Here is a 22215-nt window from a genome sequence, read left to right on the forward strand (position 1 = left end):
TGGGTGGAGTTGGTTGTATTAAATCAGTCATTCCCATCCAGGGGGGGTACTTGTGCCACAGGGTGTACTTTAGCATTTGCTAAAAGGTACGTGGAAAGATTGTGCATCAACTCTTTGAAAGTTGAAAAACTTTAAATTATAGAAATATATATATACATCTACACATTATCTGTGTTTGGGAGGAAAATGGACACACAGTTGTAAGACCTGAACATCGCGTGACGAGACTGAGAGCGCATACAGCAATCAACTAACAGGAATAGTTGTAAGATGCAGCTTTAGAAAAGAAACCACATCATTGACATCAACAATACCAGGATCACTGTATATTTATAACTGCATAACCAGGATCTTTTATGTAATTTATAATGTTTACTAGTTCAAAATTGATTCAAATGAACACCTTTGATGGTTAACCCTCTGACATAATTTGAATGTGCTGTCACAACAAGGCTCTCCCTAAATCACAGTGTCACTTGCAAACAACATTTAACCAAAGACACCCAGATCTATAAGAAAGAAGAAAAAAAAAAAGTTGTTGCAAATTAAAAAAGGAGTCACAAAACAAACTAACTGTATTGTAGCACAAAGTATCATATTGTAAGTTTAAAGTCATCTTACCAAATTGATGTTATTGTAATTCCACAAAAGGTTCAGCTACTGTGTGTTGGATTCAAAGCTCAAGAAAATACTGCTATAGAAATCCCTGTTTACTGTAACTACAGTAATTAGTGTTATGCAAACAACTGCAGTCAATGCGGCACTGTTTTCTCAAGGCCTGTGTGCGTTATGAGCCTTGCCTATATTTGGAAAGTTGTACAGTGAGAAATCATGCAGCTGCAGAAACACATCCATGCCAACTGGAATATATGATGTTATTTTATTATGTCAAATTTTTACAATGCCAGTTTATCTCCAGACACAACCAACTTTACCTGAGAGTTGCATTGTTATATTTTTGGATCATTTTAAATACTTATTTTTAGAGTTGGAGCGATTAGTCGATGAATTGATTAGTCGGCAGAAAATTAGTGTATCCGAGAAATTATTTTAGTAATTATTTTAAAGTAAGGATGCCAAAACATTTGCCTGTTTCAGCTTCTCGTGAAGCTTTGATGCTTTTTTGTCATATATGATGATAAACTGATTATCTTGGTGCAGGAAATAAGATATTTGAAGACGTCACCTTTGATTGATTAATTGATTAATGGTGAAAATAATCAGCAGATTAATAAATAATGGAATAATCATTAGTTGCAGCACATCTTTACATTTCTACCATTAGACCAAAGTCAAATAGTCAACTAGTGTTCATGGCTATCTCCTGTTCAGATTTTGGTTTGTTCCTCATCCTGATCAGTCTTTCATTAAAGTCAACCAAATCCAATCTATTATTTTGGGCTTCTCTTTTCATATCACAGCTGCAGCTACAGCATAGATGAGGCTACAGTGACATTTCATTTAAAGACTGTAAAATAATAAAGCAACTTAAATCAGAAGAGCAACATCTACAGCTCTGTTCCCGTGACTATAACCGAATTAAACAAGTTGAGGTAGCCAGGCACAGTACAATGTGGACTATTGGGAATTATTAACTATTTATGATTTATATTTGTATTTATGGACAGGGAATACAAGGGAATGTGCAATATATTATTTACTTATATTTGAGATTTTAATTGGACCTTTCTGCATGTTTCATGAATTGAAGTGTGATGGCATTGCGATGTTGCTGCTATGGGTGATTTGGATTGTTTGTTTGTTTGTTGTTGTTTTTTTAAATGTGTCGTGATGTGTTGTAAAACTAATTGCCTCTTAGAGGACATTAAGTTTTTCTAAGTCTAAGTCTTTATTAACGATTTCCTATAATATTTTTGTATATGTAGAATTTAAACAGACTTTTGTATAATATCTGCACCCAGGGGGTATGGATCTACTGTGGCAGGAAGCTTTGGTTGGGAGTACGAGAGCCTCTTTTAATCTCCAGTGTGAACTAAATACTAAAGATTCAGCTGCAGTTTTTCAACCAGCAGCAGTACCTGAGAGTCCTGGTTCACCTGCAGAATATCACTGAATTAGATGCAAAACGACTGCAGATGATGCAGTCCGAGGGTCATGCTCCCATGTTAGAGGAGTGGCGGACCATTTACATGTGAGCTTAGCAGACCGCTGTCTCATAATTCGTCCCTGAGTGTGCTGATGCGGCAGAGATACATTGCTGTCCATGTGGGATATTATCTAAAAAGAAAAAAGTAAAACTGTAAGTACAACACAAAAGAGAAGACTTGACATACATTATAATTCGATGTCACTAAATCCATGAGGATGTCTTGCAGATCTGGTGTGTGTGTGTGTATTTGGGGTGGAGGGAGGGAGGGGAGGGGGGGGTTAGTGGCAGTAGCAGTGATGAGGGAGAGGAAAAGCAGGAGGACCCCCTGCCAGGCCTCCTCATACATTATCAGCTCACAGCTTCCCAGCAGGCATCACCCACCACATACCAGGATGTCAAGCCTTTATACCGCCAGGGGCAGGTTTAGTTTTTTAATATGGGGCACCTCTCAACTCTCAGCTTCAAGCAGTCAAACTCTTCTGACACATCCACAAAGTGAAAGGAACACACACATGAAGAGGAGTAAAATAAAATGTTTTAACCGTTTAATTAAAACTGATTGTCAGGAGAATAATACATAAAATTGTGCTTGGTGTGCTTAACTGAAATTATATGCAAATGAAATGTATATACATACACACACACACTTGTATATCACATATATGTACAAATGTCAAATACAGTATTGCAATGTGAGTCTACATGTCAAGCAACTGACTTGACTTGAAATGTTTTCACACCGAGACGAATCTGATCCTGCCTTGAATTTCGATATTTAGGATGAAGTAACCAGTATAGTCAGCCACTTCACAATCACACAGTGTTTTATGTTTGTTACAACTAGGTGCTGCAGTATTATTGCCATCAAACGATTGCATTTTGGATTCAGAGATGGATTAACAACTCCAACTTACACATGCCAGGTAATTACAGTGAATCCATGGACTCGTGCCACGGCCGGCTCAGTGACAGAAAGTTCCATGTGACGCTTTGATCAGATACGGAATATTTGAACCTGAATATGCAGTGTTAATTTTGACACCAAGCACCGTGGGAAAGAATTTGAGAAATTATAAAAAACCTACTTCACAGTAGAATACTGCCACCTTGTGGAGGAACACGCCCTAATTTCTTTACTCTGTGATAAAGTGCTGATTTCTCTCACTGGTCAAACATTTTCCCTGATTCCACTTTAACAGCTACACAAGTGACGATGATTCATTTCTTAATCTCAATTCATCTACTGGCAGTCATGAAAAACAGGAAATGAATTCTTCCTAAATTATGGTGTGAAATTGCTGGGAAGCAAAAGCACATATCTGTTTAGTGTTGTAGCCTTCAACTGGAATTAAAAGCGATCTAGTTGAATTCAGAGTGAATGATGCTTTTATCACATCAGCCTCAAGGCACATTAAATACACTTTTTTTGTGAAAGTGTTACCACTGAAAGCTATAATTACCCATACACCTCTCTCTAACACACAAACACACATCAGCCAAAAAAAAATCTAATTTTCCCATGTGGGTGCATGTGTGTCGTGTGTCGTAGGCAGCATCTCATTGACATAAATAAACTTTTTCATTTTTCTACGAGTTGAAAGTTTCAACTGTCAGAACAGTGTGTAAAAGTTTACTGAACACAGACAGCGATGACTTCCTCTCCCATGAAAACAGACTCCAGGCGCTGCATGAAATCAACAGTAATGATGGCAGCAAACTCAGTGATTGTACAGGATACTGAATGGAGACCTGCGTAAAAGCAATGCAAATCATCTTTATGAAACCAGCGCGAAAATCAACAATGTTTTAAAATAAATCTGTTAATGATCACCTTTTTAAATCCGCCTAAAATTTTACAGTCAGCTTTACAGTCGGTCGTTCACTCAGTGGCAGTATACGATGTCCATCCTTACATTCGGAGCTCCAGTTTGACTTCGGCGTTCTGTCCCGCTCAAACGTGACGTTCCTCTCGCTCATTAGGGCGTCAGCGCTGCAGAGTCCTCGCTGGGTTTTTCAGGCGGTACCTCGTACTTGAAGACCACGCTGAACAGCTTCCCTCCCAGCCGGTCGGCCAGCCACGAGTTCTTGATGACGGCCATCTTGAGGCTCTCGCAGCTCAGCATGGCGTAGTAGTTGGTGTGAATGGCTCGGCCCATGCCCTCGATGATCACCAGGTCGGTTTGTCGCTCTCGCACCACCATGGCCAGCACTTTGTCCAGACGGCTGGGGAGACACAGAATTTGTTTTATTATGTAGAAACTTGACGAGAGGTACCATCTTGTTTCAAAAGGTCAGCATCAAACACTTCACTGATCACGGTAACATTGTTTCTGCTGCAAATAATCACAATACAGAACAAACAGGTTTCTACAGCAGGCCCAGTCTGTACTCTGCTATTAATCTGTTGATTATTATCTCAATTACTCAATCAGTTGTTTTTGTCTGTTAAAATGTCAGAAAATGGTGAAAATATCGATCACTGTTTCTTAAAGCTCAACCTAAATGTCTTTCAATCCACAACCCAGAGATATATTGAGTTTACTGTCAAAAACTGAAGAAACCAAAAATTATTCACATTTGAGAAGCTGGAAGCAGAATAATGTTATCATCATGACGTATAGTACGGCCACAAAATCTGGAAAAGAATAGCAGGACCAGATGCCTGTGTCAAGAAAAAAAGGTGGTGGTAATGAGCTGAACTGTGTTATAGGTGTCATATTGCCACAGTATTGGGATCATATGGTTATCTGGGCTGGCCTGGCGGTCAATGTCAGATGTAAAACTGCCAAATAACCAACCTCAGATCCAAACAGGGAGAACTGGAACCGCTCTGGATCAACATCAACCTGTCCTCCCTCAGTCCAGCCCTGCAAATCAAACAGACCACAGTTCACAGCTGCTGTTGCTCAACTGCCTAAAAATCTTTTTAGGCATGATATTACACATTATTTTTGATAGAAAAATTCTCAACATAAACTCCACTTTACTGTCATGGCCTACATCAGCAGATAGAATAGTTCAGAAAAGCTTCAGAAACACGAATTAGACTTTGTGTTGAGAATTGTTTTTGTCAAGCTGCTGTTTCCAAGTTCAATAATGAATCTACATGCTGAATCATATATCTTATTTTTGATGTTACTCATATGTTTTACAGTGTAAAAGTAAGCAGTGTCAGTAGGTTCTTTATTGTTGGCTGTGGAAATAACAGATCAATAGCTGCATTTTTTAAAGCTTGAAACAGATTTTCTGTCTGTCCTTGTTCAGCAAAAAGATTGCATTAGTTGTTTTCAACTTCCTTCATTAATACTCACTGAATCACTGAATCCATGGCAGCGATTCTTTCTGTCAATATTTGGAGTTCACCATTTGTTACGTCGTTTAAAGCCGGGCCCGAGTTGCTGGCCAACACAACCTAAAGGCAGATGGATAGAAGAGTTGTAGTAATGTTTTATCAAAATAACGGGTTTTTAATGACACTGCTGGCGTCCCTTACCTCTGTTCCCCTAGAGAGAAGCTCTCTGACAAAAGGCATCACTCCTAGAATGATGTCTACTCCACTATTATCTACGAAAAACAAGGCACACTTATGAGGAGGACCCTGCAAGAGAAAAACCAGGATGGATTGTATTCAAGCACTAATCATCAGCAGCAGAGAACACAGAAACAGCATCACAAGTATATGAAATATTACTAATGAGCGCTGTTATCTCTTTCCTCTTTGTGCTCAGTCAAAACATGGTGGTGCCTGGTACTGTCAGTGTCTGAGTTATGTGTGTGTGTGTGTGTGTGTGTGTGTGTGTGTGTGCATGTGTGATTCATTGTGCCGTCAAGTGCCTTCGATAAATCCTCTAACCTCCCACCAACAATGAAAAAATGAAATAAGTAAAAAAAGCAGAGAAGGAGCCTGACCCTTTGTCTCTCCAGCCACTGGTCAAATGAATCAATGAGCCACGGCCGCTCTGTCAGGAAAAAGAAACACAAAATCACTTTCAGACACTAACTCAGTGCACTCAGAGTGATTCCAAATATCCCTCAAAGTCACAGTTTTTCTATAGCTACTCTTGTTTAAAAAAAAAAAAGACATTAGAAAGACATTAAGAAACAATGAAGTGGGTGTGATAGTGATAGCTATTAATATGTGGTTGGCTGAACTCTGGATGTTGTCTGGTTGAGTCAATCTGTATTTACATCTTACATTAGCATGTTTTTCCGTGTCCAGATAAGGTATCAGACAGATGATGTGGCGCAAGTGTGTCAAGTGGCTTGGTTGCAGAAACTAAAAAGGTAAAATTGTGTAAAAATAAGGTTAACGAGAAGAACCTCAGATACCTTCCAACTGCCGTTTGGCTTCCTCAAACCCAAACTCAGGATCGGACTCCAGGACGCTGCATGACATCAAGACAAAATATGCAACAGTGTAATTATAAGACAGATATCTGAACCACAAGCAGAGAAACCACAAACCTCGAGATAAAATGTTACTGCAGCCTGGCCAGTAAATCAAAAAGGGCTGCTGTCTGGTGTCTGACTGAGCTGCTCTCAGACTGGGCGATATAATAAATGGCATGAATTCAATCAATTTATTTTTCTAAAGAGTGAAAAAAGTATTTTGAGAGATATGGCCAAGAAAAGTTGGCTATAGCTGTCAAAAGAGAAGATTACTATAATTCCCTGTGATCAGTCAAAGCTTCAGAAGGCAACACATTACTAGAAACTAGAAATACTGCCTCACATGTTCTCGTGTTCCTCACATACTGCGTTCACGAGAATATGACGGACGTACGCTCAATCTGAAAATATCATGAGTGTCTCAGGCCACAGCTGTCGTCGCTGCAGTGACAGAAAAATCTATGGTAAGTGCTTAAGTAATAATTTAGATGATTTTAATGAAGTTCCTTTCTATCCATGCTGCCTGCTATTTACAGGCTGGTTAATTTAGGGTTGCTTAACTTAACCATGGCAGAGAAAAACTGCCTGTTTTCTCGTTCAAAGACTACCCTCCTCTTCCTCCTCCAAACCATGATCAGCCAAAACAGAGCAGCCCATCAACCGAGCAGCTCAGAGGGTTTAAAAGCTGTTAACTCCACTCACTCTGACACAGCCTTGGCTCCCCAGTCAAAGACATTACCAGCCAGGACGCCCCTGACCAGGGCAAACTGTCTCTCCTCCCAGCTCAACGCCTCCAGGGACTTCACTGCCTTCAGATAATATTTGAGAGCTGCATCGTTCTCCCTCTGTTTAATCTGCAACAAAAGAGAGATATGATACAGCTTCCAGTTCAAATGAGAATAAAAGACTGTTTATCTAGCTGCATTCAGAAATTAAAAAAACAATATTGACTTTGTTAAAACATGGGAATATGTTACTCATGTAGAAACTCATTTGTAAAGTGGATGGAAACACTGTGTGAAAACATAAACGGTATGAAATACATGACACCGATCAGTAAAAAGGTCAAACCGGCTGTTTAGCACACACACAAAAAAAAAAAAAAAATAGAAGAACACAAGCAGAAAACAAAATTGGTTGATAGATTTCACTCAGACCTTAGAGTAGGGATCAGGAAAGTTGAACTCGTTTAAACAGTGTTCCCTCGTGTCTAACAGACTTCTGACAGTGAGGGATCCATAAGCACTAGGTGAGAAGAGAAGCACTCTACATTAGCCAGAGAGAAAAATACACACACACACACACACACATACACACACATACGCGGGCACACAAGCACACACACAGACACACACACAGACACACACACACACAGCGGTTTGATGCTTTCATGTATTTGATCTGTGTTGAAAGAGACTGTATCACAGCTTGACATAACTGTGTATAACTATAGCAACCTGAACATTTAAAAAGTAAGAATTATTGAATTTTCCTTTTCCTGGTTTCTGAAAATATGGTATTCAAGGTTTTGGGGGGGGGGGGTTTGCAACAATCATTCACTTTATGTCCACTGGCACAATCAGTACAGCTATGCTTTCACAGTGCACCCCATTCCTAAAAACTGATACAGTCAAGAGATTTCCCTTTTGTCATTAACAGCACGTGTAGGCAGTTAGAGTAGTTATGAAGATATGAAACTAATGCAGACGATGAAGAAAAGAGTTGAGTTTTAGTCCAATAAAAAGGGGTCGAAACAGATGAGAGAGCAAAAGTGGAGACAAGTTACTTACAAAGGCTGGTGGCGGAGGGTCTGAAGCTTGTGTCTGTATTTCTGACGGAACTTCTCCGCTCGCTCGGCTGCCTCCGGCATGTCAGGCTGGCTCGCTACAGCTCTCTTCACCACCTGCTCGAGGAAACAAGAACAGAAATCAGCCACGTTCACAAAATCTGAGGCTCATCAGCATTTTACAAAAAAAAACACAGTAGTTTCCAAATGTCAAAGCCATGTGTCTCGGTGTAAATTGCAAAATGAATTGTGTGATTTTTTGGGCATATTTTAGTGCCAAAGCGTTTTGCAATGTGTCTTTCAGTCACAAATACACAACATTTGATTGTTATTAGCTTAGAAATCATATGTTCACTGTTGGTATCATTGCAGAAAAAATAGACCACAATACAAAATGTTACATGTGGATTGTGAACACTGTATTTGTTTTTAATAATCCTGTACCCCTGCACATTATGCTATTAGAGCTGCATGTCATCTATTTTAGCTGTGTTTTTTATTTGTCTTTAAAGCACAATGGAGTGGTACCTGCAATGTCATTATATGTAAATATAATAACAATAAAGCTTTCTATATTCTATATTCTTTACACAAGCAGGATGGCCTGTTCCCCTCTCCTTCCTCTATCTCCATCTGCAAAACTCCAAACAGTAACAAGAATGCTTAAGATGCAGGATTCAAAATTAATATATGTATACAATTATTCATTTAACATACTTGATGCACCAATCATCAATAATATTATAATTCACCATATAATGTAACATAACACCTGGTCACCATTGCATACTGTGGTTTGATCCAGTGAAAATATAATTTGGCTTGAATGCAAAACAAAATCCAGTAGTATTGGAGGCAGAGGTAGAGAGCTTTACAACCCACAAAGATATTTTTTTGCAATACAGATTTTAATATGAATTTATGAGCAAGATAAATAAATGTTAAGGTCATTTTATTTTGGTTTTAACAGATTTTTCCATCTAAAACATAATCTGCTGTCTTACCCCGTCCAAGGCCTCCTCGAAGCAGTACAGCCAGTATTCACGGGCCAGAGCGTCCTCGGTGAGGTCCACAGTGTCAGGGATGTAAGAGGAAGGGTCCTGCAGCAGGGGCAGGTTCACCAGCTGCCTCTCCAGACGGTCCATCTCCAGCATGTCAAACTACAACACAACAAAGAGAGAGAAGATACATACTGTCTGTTTTATGTATAAACTCGCTTCTTCCAGCTTGCAGGGTCTACTCCATATTATATCAATTACTAAACCACCTTCATCTTAGCAATAATGTGAGAGGCTTTACTCTTGTTAGGTTTTTTTTTTCTTCAAAGAAAAAAGAAAGCTGAGAGGGAGATGCAATAAGGAAAAAACAGGATTAATCCAAAAAGCCAGTGGGAGCAAGCGGATTCATTAATTAGAGACACAATCAATAGTCCATTAGAGGAATTCAGTTGTTTTCAAAGAACAAATTGCGTCAATAGAAGGTTTCTTGAATGATACGTCAACAAGGATGGGCTAATATCTATTTTGAGTCATTTGCTGTATATAAAGATGGACGTCATGACAGCTCCCCAAAAGTGAAGCCAAAAAAATCTTGATCGCACCCTGGTGGCCGGCTACAGTATAGGTCATAAGTGTCGCCGCCTCCAAGTTACTGAATGGGACATGAGGCAAACTACAAAAAAAAAAGAACACATCAAAAATAAGATGTTTTCTGTCATTTTACATAGTTCCTATCATGCTGATGTTTGTCTAAGTGCTCATTCATCTAATAAGGTTATTTTGGGGGGGCTTTTTTGCCTTTATACAACAGTAGGTAGCAACCACGATGGTCATTGCTTGGTCACTGCACAGACTCAAATGATCTCACACAAGCAAGACAGCAGCTCCAATAAAGGAAATATTATGGCTTCACTTTTGCACAGTTATAACTGGTGGAGACTCCTCATCCATATTTATATACAGTCAATGTTTTAAGTCTTGTGTCACACTTTGTCATTTGGCACTACTGAAAACTAGTTTATTAAAGCAGGGGATAAAAAAGGATTTTCAGTGATGAAAGAAGGCCCCGCGACAGCTAATGTTGTAACAGCTCTGGATGTTCTACAAGGCCTGCATGCTCAAAGTGTCACACCAAGCAGTCAAAAAGTAAAAGTTCACACAGTTATTGGCTGTCATGAGCATTAAACCCTGTCACATGAAATTATTCCGTAACAGCTAACACAATAGCAAGATCTCTTGCCAAATTAAAGCTATGCTACAAATCTTGCTCTCAAAAAAAAAAGGGGGCTGGAGAAAGTTCCACAGCAAGTTGCTCTTACGCAAGTGAGCACACATGTGAAGGCCTGTCACAAGAGTGTTTAGGACTACATAACAAGGCACCGTGAGCAGCAGCAATATGTCACCAAACCAGTGCACACAAGTAAAACAGGCGGAGATACTTACGGGAAACTGAAGGAGAGGTTAGACAGAAGAATGTGTGGAGGGGAAATGAAAAGACAGATTATCAAAATGCAGAGACTAACGAATGTCTTTGTATGATGTTTATGGATTCAGATAGGACTGTGGTGACTGCTATTGCTATAAATGAGATCAAAAATAAATTAGGAATACCACCTCACTCACAATGTTTGAAGTGAAGACTTTGAAAGGAATTTAACAAAAAATGTGTTAAGTTTGACTTTTGATCAGCGAATTCTAATCCTTTCATCCTTGAGTCCAAGTGGACGTTTGAGCCAGATGTAATTAAATTTCCTCCAAGCATTCCTGAGATATCGCGTTCACCAGAATGGGATGGACATGAGGTCACAGTGACCTTAAAATCTAATCAATTCATCCTTGAGTCTAAGTGGAAGTTTTTGCCAAATTTGAAGAAAATTCCTTCAGGATGTTTCTGAGATATCATATACATAAGAGAATGAGACAGACGTGAGGTCACAGTGACCTTTGACCACCAATATCTAATCAATTCATCTGTGAGTCCAAGTTGATGTTTGTGCCAAAGATAAAGAAATTCCCTAAAGGTATTCCCAAGATATTGCGTTCAAAGTATGGGGGTGTATAGACTAATTGATAGATTTATAGACAACCCAAAAACATAATGCCCCTGTCCACAGCTGTCACCAGTACATACATATACTAAATAAATCACAAAAGTAAAAATCTGAGATATCTGAGTGAAGAGAGTGGGAGAAATGGAAACCAGTGAACAATTAACAGAGTGAAAGTAGGTCATGAGGTTTGAAGTAGTGTCTCATGGTACTTGACCCAGCTTCAGGACTTCATATCTGATCACCCTTTGCTTCCTATAGACTCACCGTTCCACTCCGTGCACGTTGCATGGGATTCATATCTGGAGAAACGCTCATCAGGCCTGAGCTTCCCGCATAATTCTCACCCCAGCTGTACTGGTTTGGATCTAGAGGAGGCAGAGATGCAGTTATTACTGTATTATTTATGGCATAACATACACTGATATAGTTTGATTTCAAAATCTGTGTTATACCCACTGATAAAATAACATTTTGTTATTATTTTTATCTTTGCTGGTTCTTATGCTCCGTTGAAAGTCTTCCATATTCTTCCAAGGCAGTTAGTTTAATGTATTTATGTCAAGAAAAGACTGACACTGAAACAGGAGGTTCTTAGTTGTTTCACAGCTGGATTCCAAGGTTTTATATTTATACCTGATGTCACTGAAAACTTCATGCAAGAATTTATTTCTTTTAACACTACAGACCCTGTTTAAACTGCACAAGCACAGTGACAAGTGTAGCACCGTAGGCGTACAGACAGCGCAGGCATCTCCATGTGCACCTGCTATTTTGGTTCTTGTGTGTGAAGCAGTGCAATGTGCTGGATGAAGGTGAATGTAGATCAGTGGGTGTGGTGGTTGTTAAATATTCTTTCAGCTCAGCAAACAGAGAACTTTTCTTCAGGAAATGTCAGCTGTGTCTAGAGTGTGTTATGACATGAACACACATCACCACAAATCTGTATCCAAAGACAGATGGATTCATTTTTTGATTTGGTGAAGCCAATTATATGTTAACATTAGACTGACACTATTTCAGCAATAATTATAAAATATCTCACTTCATAAATTCATTTTCTGTACCCATTTTGGTTTAACTGAAATAAATAATGCATAATCCAAGCATTAATCCTTTGTTGTAAAACATTTGCAGCCAGTACTTAGTTTGATCTTGTTGATAAAAATCACCAAAGCAGCAGCAGATTGACGTTGCACCAGAAACTGAGACATCTGTTTTCAGGGAAACATTTAGGACCAAGTTTCAACCAAAACACAATGAATGTTCTTGCCCTGCTTCATTTGAATGAACCTCCCACGCCTGCACTTCTCCTCCCACATGTGCACCATGTGCTCTGCAATACCACAGAAACATGTAAAGCAAGTTTCGAGGTCAAGAAAATATCAGTCAGCGCACTGCTTGTGCTTGTTGTCACAATTCCATGGAAATAGGGTCTTACAAGTTTACATGTAGCCATAATGTGTGAATGAGGACTTGCATAATGTGTGAAAAATGCACAAGATATTTCCTTACTGTCCTCCTCTGCTCCTTTAAGAAACGCTCCAATGGCCCCAAGATAGCCTTCATGCCTCAGGAACAAAGCCTGAACTTCACCCTATAACAACAAAAGAAAAGGGGGCGTTAATATGACATTTTGATTTGTTCAGTAGGTAATAAAACAGTGTGTGACTAAGCTGGGTTATCAGTATATCTGTGAGAATGAGAAAACTAAAGAATATTTGCCTTGGTGAAGAAGTTGATGCTGTAGGTGATAGTGTGCATGGTGACAGGGTGTCCTCTGATGAAGAATCCTCCAAAGTACACTCTGGACAGGTTGTGTAGTTTGGCATACAGACAGGCCAGCTGTCCGATGTCGTTGCTGATCATATGTAATAAGCTCTTGGCCATGTCCTCTTTAGAGAATTCTACAATTAAGAACAGAGTATTGTAAACATGCAGGCACATGTAAAGAAATTTCACTGGTCTCTGATTATTTATGGACTATTAGGAATCTAGCAGTAACTACATTCAATGGGGGTGAAACTTTTCATGTTCCAATGGGAAAGCCTCAAGCTATGTCCAACCTTCTGTTCAAAACAGTGACAAAAGTTATATGAATATCTAAATGCATCAAACTTTTGAAATATCTCTCATTATACAAAATATTACAATATGCATTGGACCGGCTGTTTAACAGCAGATATCAATGTCAAAATCATTGTCCATACTTTCAAACTGAAACTGTATAAACCATTCAAGACGGTGGCAGATGGGCAGTAACAGCCAACACAAGTTGTGAAATTCTGTGGAGCGATGCCACCTCTGCATTTCTTAACAGTTACAGTGCAGCACAGGGACAGAGCATAGCTGCATTAGATCTGGGTGAAAGGTAATCAGTGAACTTTAACACAGGTTTGTAATAAAAATGGATGCAAAATGCTCATTTTACTCTGCCATGGTGTGTAATGGAAAAACCCTCACTGCATGCAAGTTCCATTCAAATCATAGCTCAGTGTGATTAACCCCAAAACAATAGAAAAATGTCATAATAAATACCATAGTAAAGCAGTGAACTCACTATGCAAAGAAATCTGTCATGAGTTAACATCAACTGAGCTTTAACAGCAGTCTGAAGCTGGTGCTTTATAGTCACAGGGCTGCAACCCAACACATGACAACAAGCATTTTGGATGACTGAAATATGAAGTAAGTACTGAGCCATATAGAGGACTAGTCTGAGCAGAAAAGTGGAGTATATTGCATGTGAATTTCTATCAACATTGTGATAGTTTTGTGAAACTAGGTCACTACTGAAATAAATTCTACTCTGCCATGGATCTAAGCTGCTGCCCTCAAACATCAAAAGGAGTGAGTTAAAACATTTTTACAGCCACCTTTCATGTTCAACATGGGTGGGATACTGCTTTAATGTATTTTTGATCCAATCAATTGAATGAACTGCAGATATGAGGTACACAATATATAGTCTGTTATTACAGTCTTCCATTAAAACAAACCTGGACATATACATATATAAGAGCACAGGGCCACTTAAAATCAAAGTGCCCATGCATTACCTTTGTTAGCAGTAGCAGACTTCCCAAAACTGCTTGCGATAAGATCTCCAGTCAAGCCCAAGGACCCGTAAGATCCTCCGTAGATATCTTTAACAAGCATATCAACATTTGTGTGCTGCCCTTTAGAAGCCAACTGTAGCAACTCGTCAAATCTCTACAGGAGACAAATGGGAAAAGTTCATGTGGCTTAAGGGAAAAAAAATATTGAATTTCACTATGACTGTTTTTCTAATAACTACATCAAAAGAGGAAAATTAGTTGTCTCACATAGTCAAGAAAGTAGCAAAGAATTTAAGCAGTACTCAATCTTTAATGGTTGACTTCTAAGTAACAACGAATAAATAAATAAATAAATAATGTGCTAGTAAAGGAGGTCAAGTTATGCAAGATACCTTGGTTTTGGTGAGCAAGGCTCCAAGGCCCCAGAACGTCCCTCCACCTATCGAGCTTCCTCCTATACGTTCAAATTTATCCTCCGATTCAACCTGTTGAAGAGGGAAAAAAACGACATATTGCTTTTAGTAAGAGCACAAGATCTTTGCCTATACAAATGCAAATTATCAGGAGAAAAACACATTTGCACAATAAGCACAGGATGTATTGTCACGAAAACCTTCATATGCTACAATATTCTGACCTCTAGTAGCACTATGGAGCCGTTGTCTATGAGTGGGTCCCCATTTTGCGTTGCGCATACATGCACAAGGGCACACATATAGACCAAATAAACAGTCCTATCAATGGTTTTACACTATTCCAATGAGCCACACATGTCTGTACTGCACCAAGAAATTCAGCAATGCACCAACAAAGGTGGGGAATAAGAAAACTGCAAGCTGGTAAACACGAATGTAAACCTTGCAGGATTTAAAATGCTATTTTTTGTATAAGAGCAACAGGTTTGGTTACCTAAAGTATGTGCACAATGCATTTCAGTAAGTAAAACTGGATGTAAACGTAACTTTTGTTTGTTTAACCCACTAGCTACAGAACAAGGACAAACCTGTCTGCAGAGCAAAACTGATACAGGATTGTACAGGCAAATAAAATGCTTGTACAAAAAAAAGGTTCAATGAGGGTTAATCCAAGATTTGTGACATGGATAGACTAAAGGAATGGGATCTGATCGTTTATAAAAATGAATTTTTAAAAAAAATTCACTTGAATGTCTGTGATATGCTATTCTGCCAACTCAGATGTAGACAATAAAATATGCAGAACACGTGTAATAATGACTCATGCTTTTTTGCTGTAATATCTTCTGCATTCAATTTAGTTTCATTCACATGTTGGCCAGTGTAGGATGTAGGCTCAAGCAAAAATATGTCACTTTGAAATGTAGAGTTAATGTTCTTATTTATGAAGAAATGTAGATAGACTTTTGTTGGCTATAAAACATTTTACTAAAAGAAACATACCTATACTCTTAACACCTTGAAAGGAAAGAAATATGCTTTAGTTTAGCTTCTAGACCTAAATCCATACACCACAGACAAATCCTCGATTCATCATTTTTTACCTTGACTATGGAGACTCCGGAGCCGATGTTTACAAGCAGGTAAGGAAAGATGTCTGGATTAGTCGTCTGAAACCGAAACTCTGAATCAGCGTGTTTGGCGTACACGAAAGCCTCGTGGGGTATGTTCCTCAGCACAAAGTTACAGCCTTTGATGAGGCAGGTCATCTCATCCTCTTTGTCCACTCTGCCACAATGCAACAAATTAAGAGGCCATTAGTTTGAGTCATTCTCAGCCAAAAGTGAAATAAAGCCAGAGCAGAAGAATTATCTTTGAATATTATGTGCCAACAACTTTTACTACATTGCGAGACATCCACATTGGAGAGCCACATATGAAGATTTTTAATTCCAAACAAGTACATCGAGCTGATTTCACAGATTAGTTCCCCTTCTCTGAGCTTAATTACAAGAGAAGCATTTAATGCATGGTTCTCACAGCCGATGTCTGGAGGCACACACAGGCAAGTCAGCCATCATATGAATGCTCAGTTGCTTTCAAATGATGTTTGGCTAGTCAACAAAGTGGCTGACATAGTCGGTGAGCCAGTAAACAGAAGATATTTTCCAGAATACTCTCCATTAAGTCCTTCCACAGCCTAATGAGATCTCTCCTAAACAAATTTGTCCCCTAATTCAAGCCATTTAACAGGAAGAGAGCAGGATATTGGTTTCTGTATGAATCAGTCACAGTAAGGGAAGAAGGACCATTGTTAACTCTAATTGGGCCATCCGCAAAACGCCAGATGTTTGCCTCCCTTTCATTTTTTTTGTCCGGGTTATATCTACAGTACAGCACTATGAATCACTACAACAAAAGCTAAGATATTTTGGCCCCCGTCTGCATACTCACTTGAGTCCCAGCTTCCTCTCAATGAGCTCTTTGAACTTGTGCGCCCCTCCACCTGTGGCTTTGATAACTTTGGTATCCGTGTTGACCAGGTGATCTTTGATGAAGTCCAAGCATGTTTCAATGTAAGCATTTTCAAACTTGATAAAGTGCAGGCGTGCAGTGACCTCTTCCTGCACGGATATTTCATACAGCTTGTCACTGGCGGCCTCCTGGGAAACAGATAAGACACACACACACACACACACACACACACACACAGGACAAAGATCTGTAAATGGGCCAAGGTCAGTATATTCCCCATGAAAATCTAGCAGTTTAGCATATATTAGGCACGTGGTGATGTTTGAATGAGAAGAAAATGCAGCCAACTTGAAGGCAGAAGCATTGCAAGTCCATGCGGTTTGGTATAGGAAGATTAAGACTGTTGTGAGAAGTAGGACGACTTGGAAAAAGACACTCGCATAAAGCCACCGTTTATATACTAATGCAGAGAATGATTACCTTTGCAGAGTGGTCGAAAGATCGCACTTTGGCCACTTTGTGTTGCACAGTTGAATAGTAGGCGAGTTTTGTGAGAGAGCCACCTGAGGAAAATCAAAACAGCATTGCTTACTACCTGAGGGGAAGGCAACAGAAGCAGGCTCGTATTAAACATATTAGACAATCAGGACGGGCAGGTATATATGAAACAGGTATATAAACACACAGGCTAACTAGCAGCTAACCTTGTTGTACTTGTTTTAAAGTTGTACGTTTTGTTTGGCACACGTCGGCTTCACAAGAGACACAAATAACCATGAAAGCTCGTCACATTTCTTTACTTTAAGGTACACTGACTTACTATGGCACAAATAAAAGATAGACAATAATTAATAAAGGTTAGCTTTGTCTTGTTTCTTGTTTACATTACACTAATAGTCATGTGTTGTCATAGTATGAACTGCGGCAGAGCTAGTCTATAAACATACAGATTAGCGACGGTCGAGCAGAAGTAACAGACGAATAAAGAGAAAACTTTAATATTTCCAGGTACCTATGTCTATGGCGAAGCGTTTTGCGTTCTCCAAATTGCGGAATATCTCGTCGGGAGGAAGAATAATGCTTTTATCCATGGTGTGACTACTTGAGCTGCTGTCAACTCGACCACATTCCGCCATGGTCGTTCACGATTTGACGCTGCGTGCGTGAGTGCGTGGGTGCGTGCGTGACACAGCCGTCCAATCAGCGAGCAGGTTGCACAGGTTGAGGAGTGGATAGGTGCACTTTGTTATTGATCCCAAATACATCAATGATTGATCCCAAATTGAGAAATGCTTGTGTTACAGCAGCAGGTCATCCAGGTATTTGCATCGGAACACTAAATACACGTATCAATACAAGAAGAGAGAAGTTAGATCTTTTTTTTTTACTGTGGTAGTATTCAGATTAGGTTGTTTACTGTTTACTGTTTTTGTCAGTGTAAAGAATGAAATAGCTCATTGCAAGATTCAGCTGATGACTTTACATTCAGAAATATAAATATTGGTAAAAAAAAAAAAAAAAAAAATGGTTCACATCATGTTTCTGTGTCTCCAAAGATGATAGTAGTTCAAGACACTGTACTCATATAGAGTAGAGGGAACAGCTTCTGTATCTTTTCAAAAGACAGAGATGTGTTTAAAACAAGCTAAACAGTGGTAAACTGTATGTTGCATTGTAAACATTTGGTGCCCTAATGAACATAGTCAGAGATGTTAAAACTAGATTAAGAACTGTTATAATTGTTGGTTGTTTGCATATTTTAATGGGTATTTACACATTCACATAAAAATTGGCACATGCTGTTTGGAAAGGGAGGGATGCCAAAAGGAGTACATAGCTTCTATATTGTGGATGTTTGAGGTGGAATTAACTATTAAAATACACTATTTATACAGTCACAGGCCTCTGCATTAGGTACACCTGTGCAATCTAAATCAACCCAATACAACAGCTCTGCCATAAATTCTACTTTTATGAAGTTTATACATTTTTAGTTTTTAGTTTCTGCTGACATTGTCATGAATGTGACAATTCTGCTTTATGTTTATTATTGAGATCATAGTGGCCACTCTATTAACATACACGAGGGTGGCTAATTATTAGGAACACACCATTCAATATAATGCACCCTAAAACACCACCATCACCCACTATGACCTCAATATTAAACATAAAGCAGAATTAAAGCAGAGCTGTTGTATTGGATTGCATTAGATTGCACAGGTTTACCTAATGAAGAGACCAGTGAGTGTATATTACAGGTATTGGACTTCAGATGATGTAATGATGGTTGGTAAAATCATTTTTTTAGAATCATTGTAAAGATGTTAATGGAAAGTAACAAAGTACATTTAAATAAATTATTTCCATTTTGTGCTACTTTATTCTTCTGCTTCACCACATTTCAAAGGAACATATTGTACTTCTTCATTCACAACATTTAAAGCTATAGTTATTAATCACTTTGCAGATTAACTTGATAATATATGATGCATGATTGTCTCTGAAGTCACCCAATTGCAACATTGAAATGCTGCATCCATGTTAAATGCCCCAGTAATGTTAATTAAATACAGTGTAATGATATAACTCTCCAAAAGAAGCCACTCTGCATAATAAGTACTTCTGATGCTTCATATAATTTTTCTGCTGATATTAATGTACTTTTACATGTGCAATGGAGTATTTTTAGACTGTGATATTACTCCTTTTACCTGACCTGCTACTTCTTCCACCACTAAAATCTGCTCATGCTTGCATACTGTGTCTTGAATAATAATAATAAAAGGGATCAAGGTATTTAAGTGTAGAGACAAGTTTTTGCATTGAAGGGCACATACGTAAACTAACCACTAGATGGTAGTGCTGAGCCATAACAGAGTCACGCGTGTCCTCTGCAGCCCCGGGGATGGAGACAACATCAACAGCGATATAAAACAATGCAACCCAGTATCATGCCACAATCAATCCCTTGATAGCATTCAGGTGAGGTTGTTTACTGTTGGTGTAAAGAATGACATAGCACATTTCAAGATATAGTTGATGACTTTTTATTCAAAAAGAATAAATGGGCCACATCATGTTTCTCTGTCTCCAAAGAGGCAATATAGTGGTGATGATACATCACAGCAATAACTTGTAGTTCAAGACAATGTACTCAAATAGAGTAGAAGGAACATCTTCAGAATCTTTACAAAAGACAGAGATTTGTTTAAAACAAGCTAAACAATGATACACCCTCTTGCACTGAGAGGAAATAAGATGGACATTTACAGTAAAACATGCTGACAATAGGACAGATTACTGCAAGACCCAACATGGGTCAATGTTTTTTACAAAGTAAAATATACAAGTTATAAGTACATAAACACACACACACTACCAGAAAATAGCTGAGATGTGCCAGCTCCTGTCACTTCATTTAACTTAAAACAGAAGTCAAAGAACTTAAAGGAAGGTGTACTAATGCTGGCCAGTACTGGCCAATCATATTGAGAGATCAATAAGAGAAAAATAGTATTCACAGAATACAAAACAATGTTTTCAGATTTAAAAATATATACTTTCTTTGAAAATATACTTTCAGACAAAAATGAAAGCGTCAGTCCAAGAGGACTTTATGATGAATAAAATCACCGCTCTGTTATGTTTCAGAATTATGTTTCTGATATTAACTTTTGACCAACATGGTCATCTGAGTTTGTCTGTAGTGACTCCAGTCTGTATGAGTCTACCACGGCCTCCAGAGGGCGCTGTTGACTGGACTCTTCTCTTTCGTGATGCTGGTCTGGACTGTGGAGCTCAGAGGAGAGAAGTCAGGTCTCTGCAGCGTGTTGAAGTGGTTCAGCAGTCTTCTCTGGGACTGTGTCTTCACCTCCTCCTTGGACAGGAAGTGTGCCACCTCTCGGACACACCTGGAGTAGCCTTGATCCACAGCTGCTGAGCCAACACCTTGATTCTGCTGCTGCAGCTGTCTCAGGAAGCAAACTGTCATCTCCAGGATGTCTGCTTTCTCCATCTTGGAGTCTGGCTGCTGTTTGAGGAACTTTGGACCCAGGAGAGACTTGAGCTGCTCAATGCTGCTGTTGATTCGCTCTCTGCGTACCTTTTCCACCAGAGGCTTTCTGAGCTGAAGAAAGAAGAACAAAGTCATTAATACACTTATCCTGGAGTTTAATGATAGCATGAATAAAGAAACTTCTCATTAAGAGATTAATTCATCATGAATCATCAATTTACCTTGTGGGTCAGAGTGTGATGCTCCTGAGAGTTGGTCATTGCTGCAGTGATTGTAGGTGCCATAGCTGTATCTCTGTGCTGTAGAGGTCTCTGTAGAGAGAATCTGACCTCTGCTGGCTGCATCCCTCCTATTTATAGTCCCACATCTCCATATGAATGTGTGGGTCTCGGTCTGGCTGAAGTTTCTCACAGTCTCAGCCAATCAGAGAGCTCAGTAAGACAATAAGGCATGTGGAGCATGCAGCATGCTCAATGCAGTTATAGTGCCCGAGGGACAATGGTTAGGTCTCAGGGGAACAGGTGGAGGACTGGTGGGGGTGATGGAGAGAGACTCACATCGCTCTGTGTGGATCTGGGAAAGTGGTGACCCTGTAGAGATCAGATCTGATGTCTGATGCTGAGATCAATGACTTCGACTGAGCACACGCTCATCAACCCATCACACACGTGGGAGAATGAGACTGTCTTTAACTTTTTAAAAAACACCTTCATACTGTATCTTGGAAGCATTGTTGCATTTGAGGCATCAAATTAGTTATCAAACCATGGTTTAAACATCTCTACAAAACATATGTTTTATGTTGAAGCCAACATAATTAATTAATAAGACCAGGTACTGAAGGCCTTATCAGAAAGAACAGTAGCAGAAATGAACACTACACTATTGTAACAGTCTGATGTATATACAGTATTGTAACAAGGCACTCACTGAGTAAAACAGTAGAGTGAACGTCGCTTCTGATAGTCATCCAGATGAAACAGATGTGCCCTCTGTCTTGTGACAGGTTGTTGCAGTGAGTAAAGAGTTAGTCAGGCTTTCCCACACTCAATCCTGTGAACTGTGATCAATGCACCACAAAAGGAGTTTGAATGGTTTACTGATGACTATTAGCCCACTGTTGTTCAGGGGAAATAACCTGACGGCACTAACCATCTGGAGGGAAAGAGCAACTACTGCAATAGAGTTTTCTATAGGTTGGAGCTGAAGTTCGAGTAGATGTAGTTGAGGTGGAAGTTATTTTTTAAGAATTTAAACATAAAAACCACATTATAAGTGGTTTCTTATATCCAACAATGAAGGATTATATATCAATTTGTTCTGAAAGTCCAACTATTTTCTTTTCCGTCTCTTGTATTTTCTGTTCCATAATTTAATCCACCCTCAGTCTCGGGTTAGTAAATTTAGAGGTTTCTAC

The 22215-nt window shown here is 39.1% G+C and overlaps 2 protein-coding genes across 4 annotated transcripts; both read right to left on the minus strand.

The window, feature by feature from the left end:
* Nucleotides 1–2633: 2633 nt before the first annotated feature.
* On the minus strand, nucleotides 2634–17951 carry pank4 (pantothenate kinase 4 (inactive)). 3 transcript variants are annotated; one of them, XM_053316526.1, is made up of 19 exons: nucleotides 17793–17944; nucleotides 17261–17343; nucleotides 16760–16965; nucleotides 15910–16093; nucleotides 14783–14875; nucleotides 14391–14544; nucleotides 13057–13238; nucleotides 12847–12928; nucleotides 11599–11699; nucleotides 9290–9445; nucleotides 8290–8402; nucleotides 7657–7744; nucleotides 7202–7353; nucleotides 6440–6495; nucleotides 6020–6069; nucleotides 5604–5708; nucleotides 5422–5522; nucleotides 4909–4977; nucleotides 2634–4333 (listed from the first exon to the last, which is right to left on the minus strand). In XM_053316526.1, exons 1-19 carry the CDS (start codon nucleotides 17914–17916, stop codon nucleotides 4087–4089), a joined length of 2346 nt encoding a protein of 781 aa, XP_053172501.1. In that variant the 5' UTR covers nucleotides 17917–17944; the 3' UTR covers nucleotides 2634–4086. The 3 variants fall into 3 exon arrangements, 2 of the variants coding, with proteins under 2 accessions (XP_053172501.1, XP_053172500.1); XM_053316525.1 differs by having other exon boundaries at nucleotides 16760–16968; nucleotides 17793–17941; XR_008321155.1 differs by lacking the exons at nucleotides 2634–4333; nucleotides 4909–4977 and having other exon boundaries at nucleotides 5604–5674; nucleotides 16760–16968; nucleotides 17793–17951.
* A 2559-nt stretch (nucleotides 17952–20510) lies between these two features.
* Nucleotides 20511–21142, minus strand: LOC128356120 (transcription factor HES-5-like). Its single transcript, XM_053316563.1, has 2 exons — nucleotides 21020–21142; nucleotides 20511–20909 (listed from the first exon to the last, which is right to left on the minus strand). Exons 1-2 carry the CDS (start codon nucleotides 21140–21142, stop codon nucleotides 20511–20513), a joined length of 522 nt encoding a protein of 173 aa, XP_053172538.1.
* Between the last annotated feature and the right edge of the window lie 1073 nt (nucleotides 21143–22215).

Source organism: Scomber japonicus, chromosome 3 (genome assembly GCF_027409825.1).
Source record: "Scomber japonicus isolate fScoJap1 chromosome 3, fScoJap1.pri, whole genome shotgun sequence".
In the NCBI taxonomy this organism is placed as follows: Eukaryota; Metazoa; Chordata; class Actinopteri; order Scombriformes; family Scombridae; genus Scomber; species Scomber japonicus.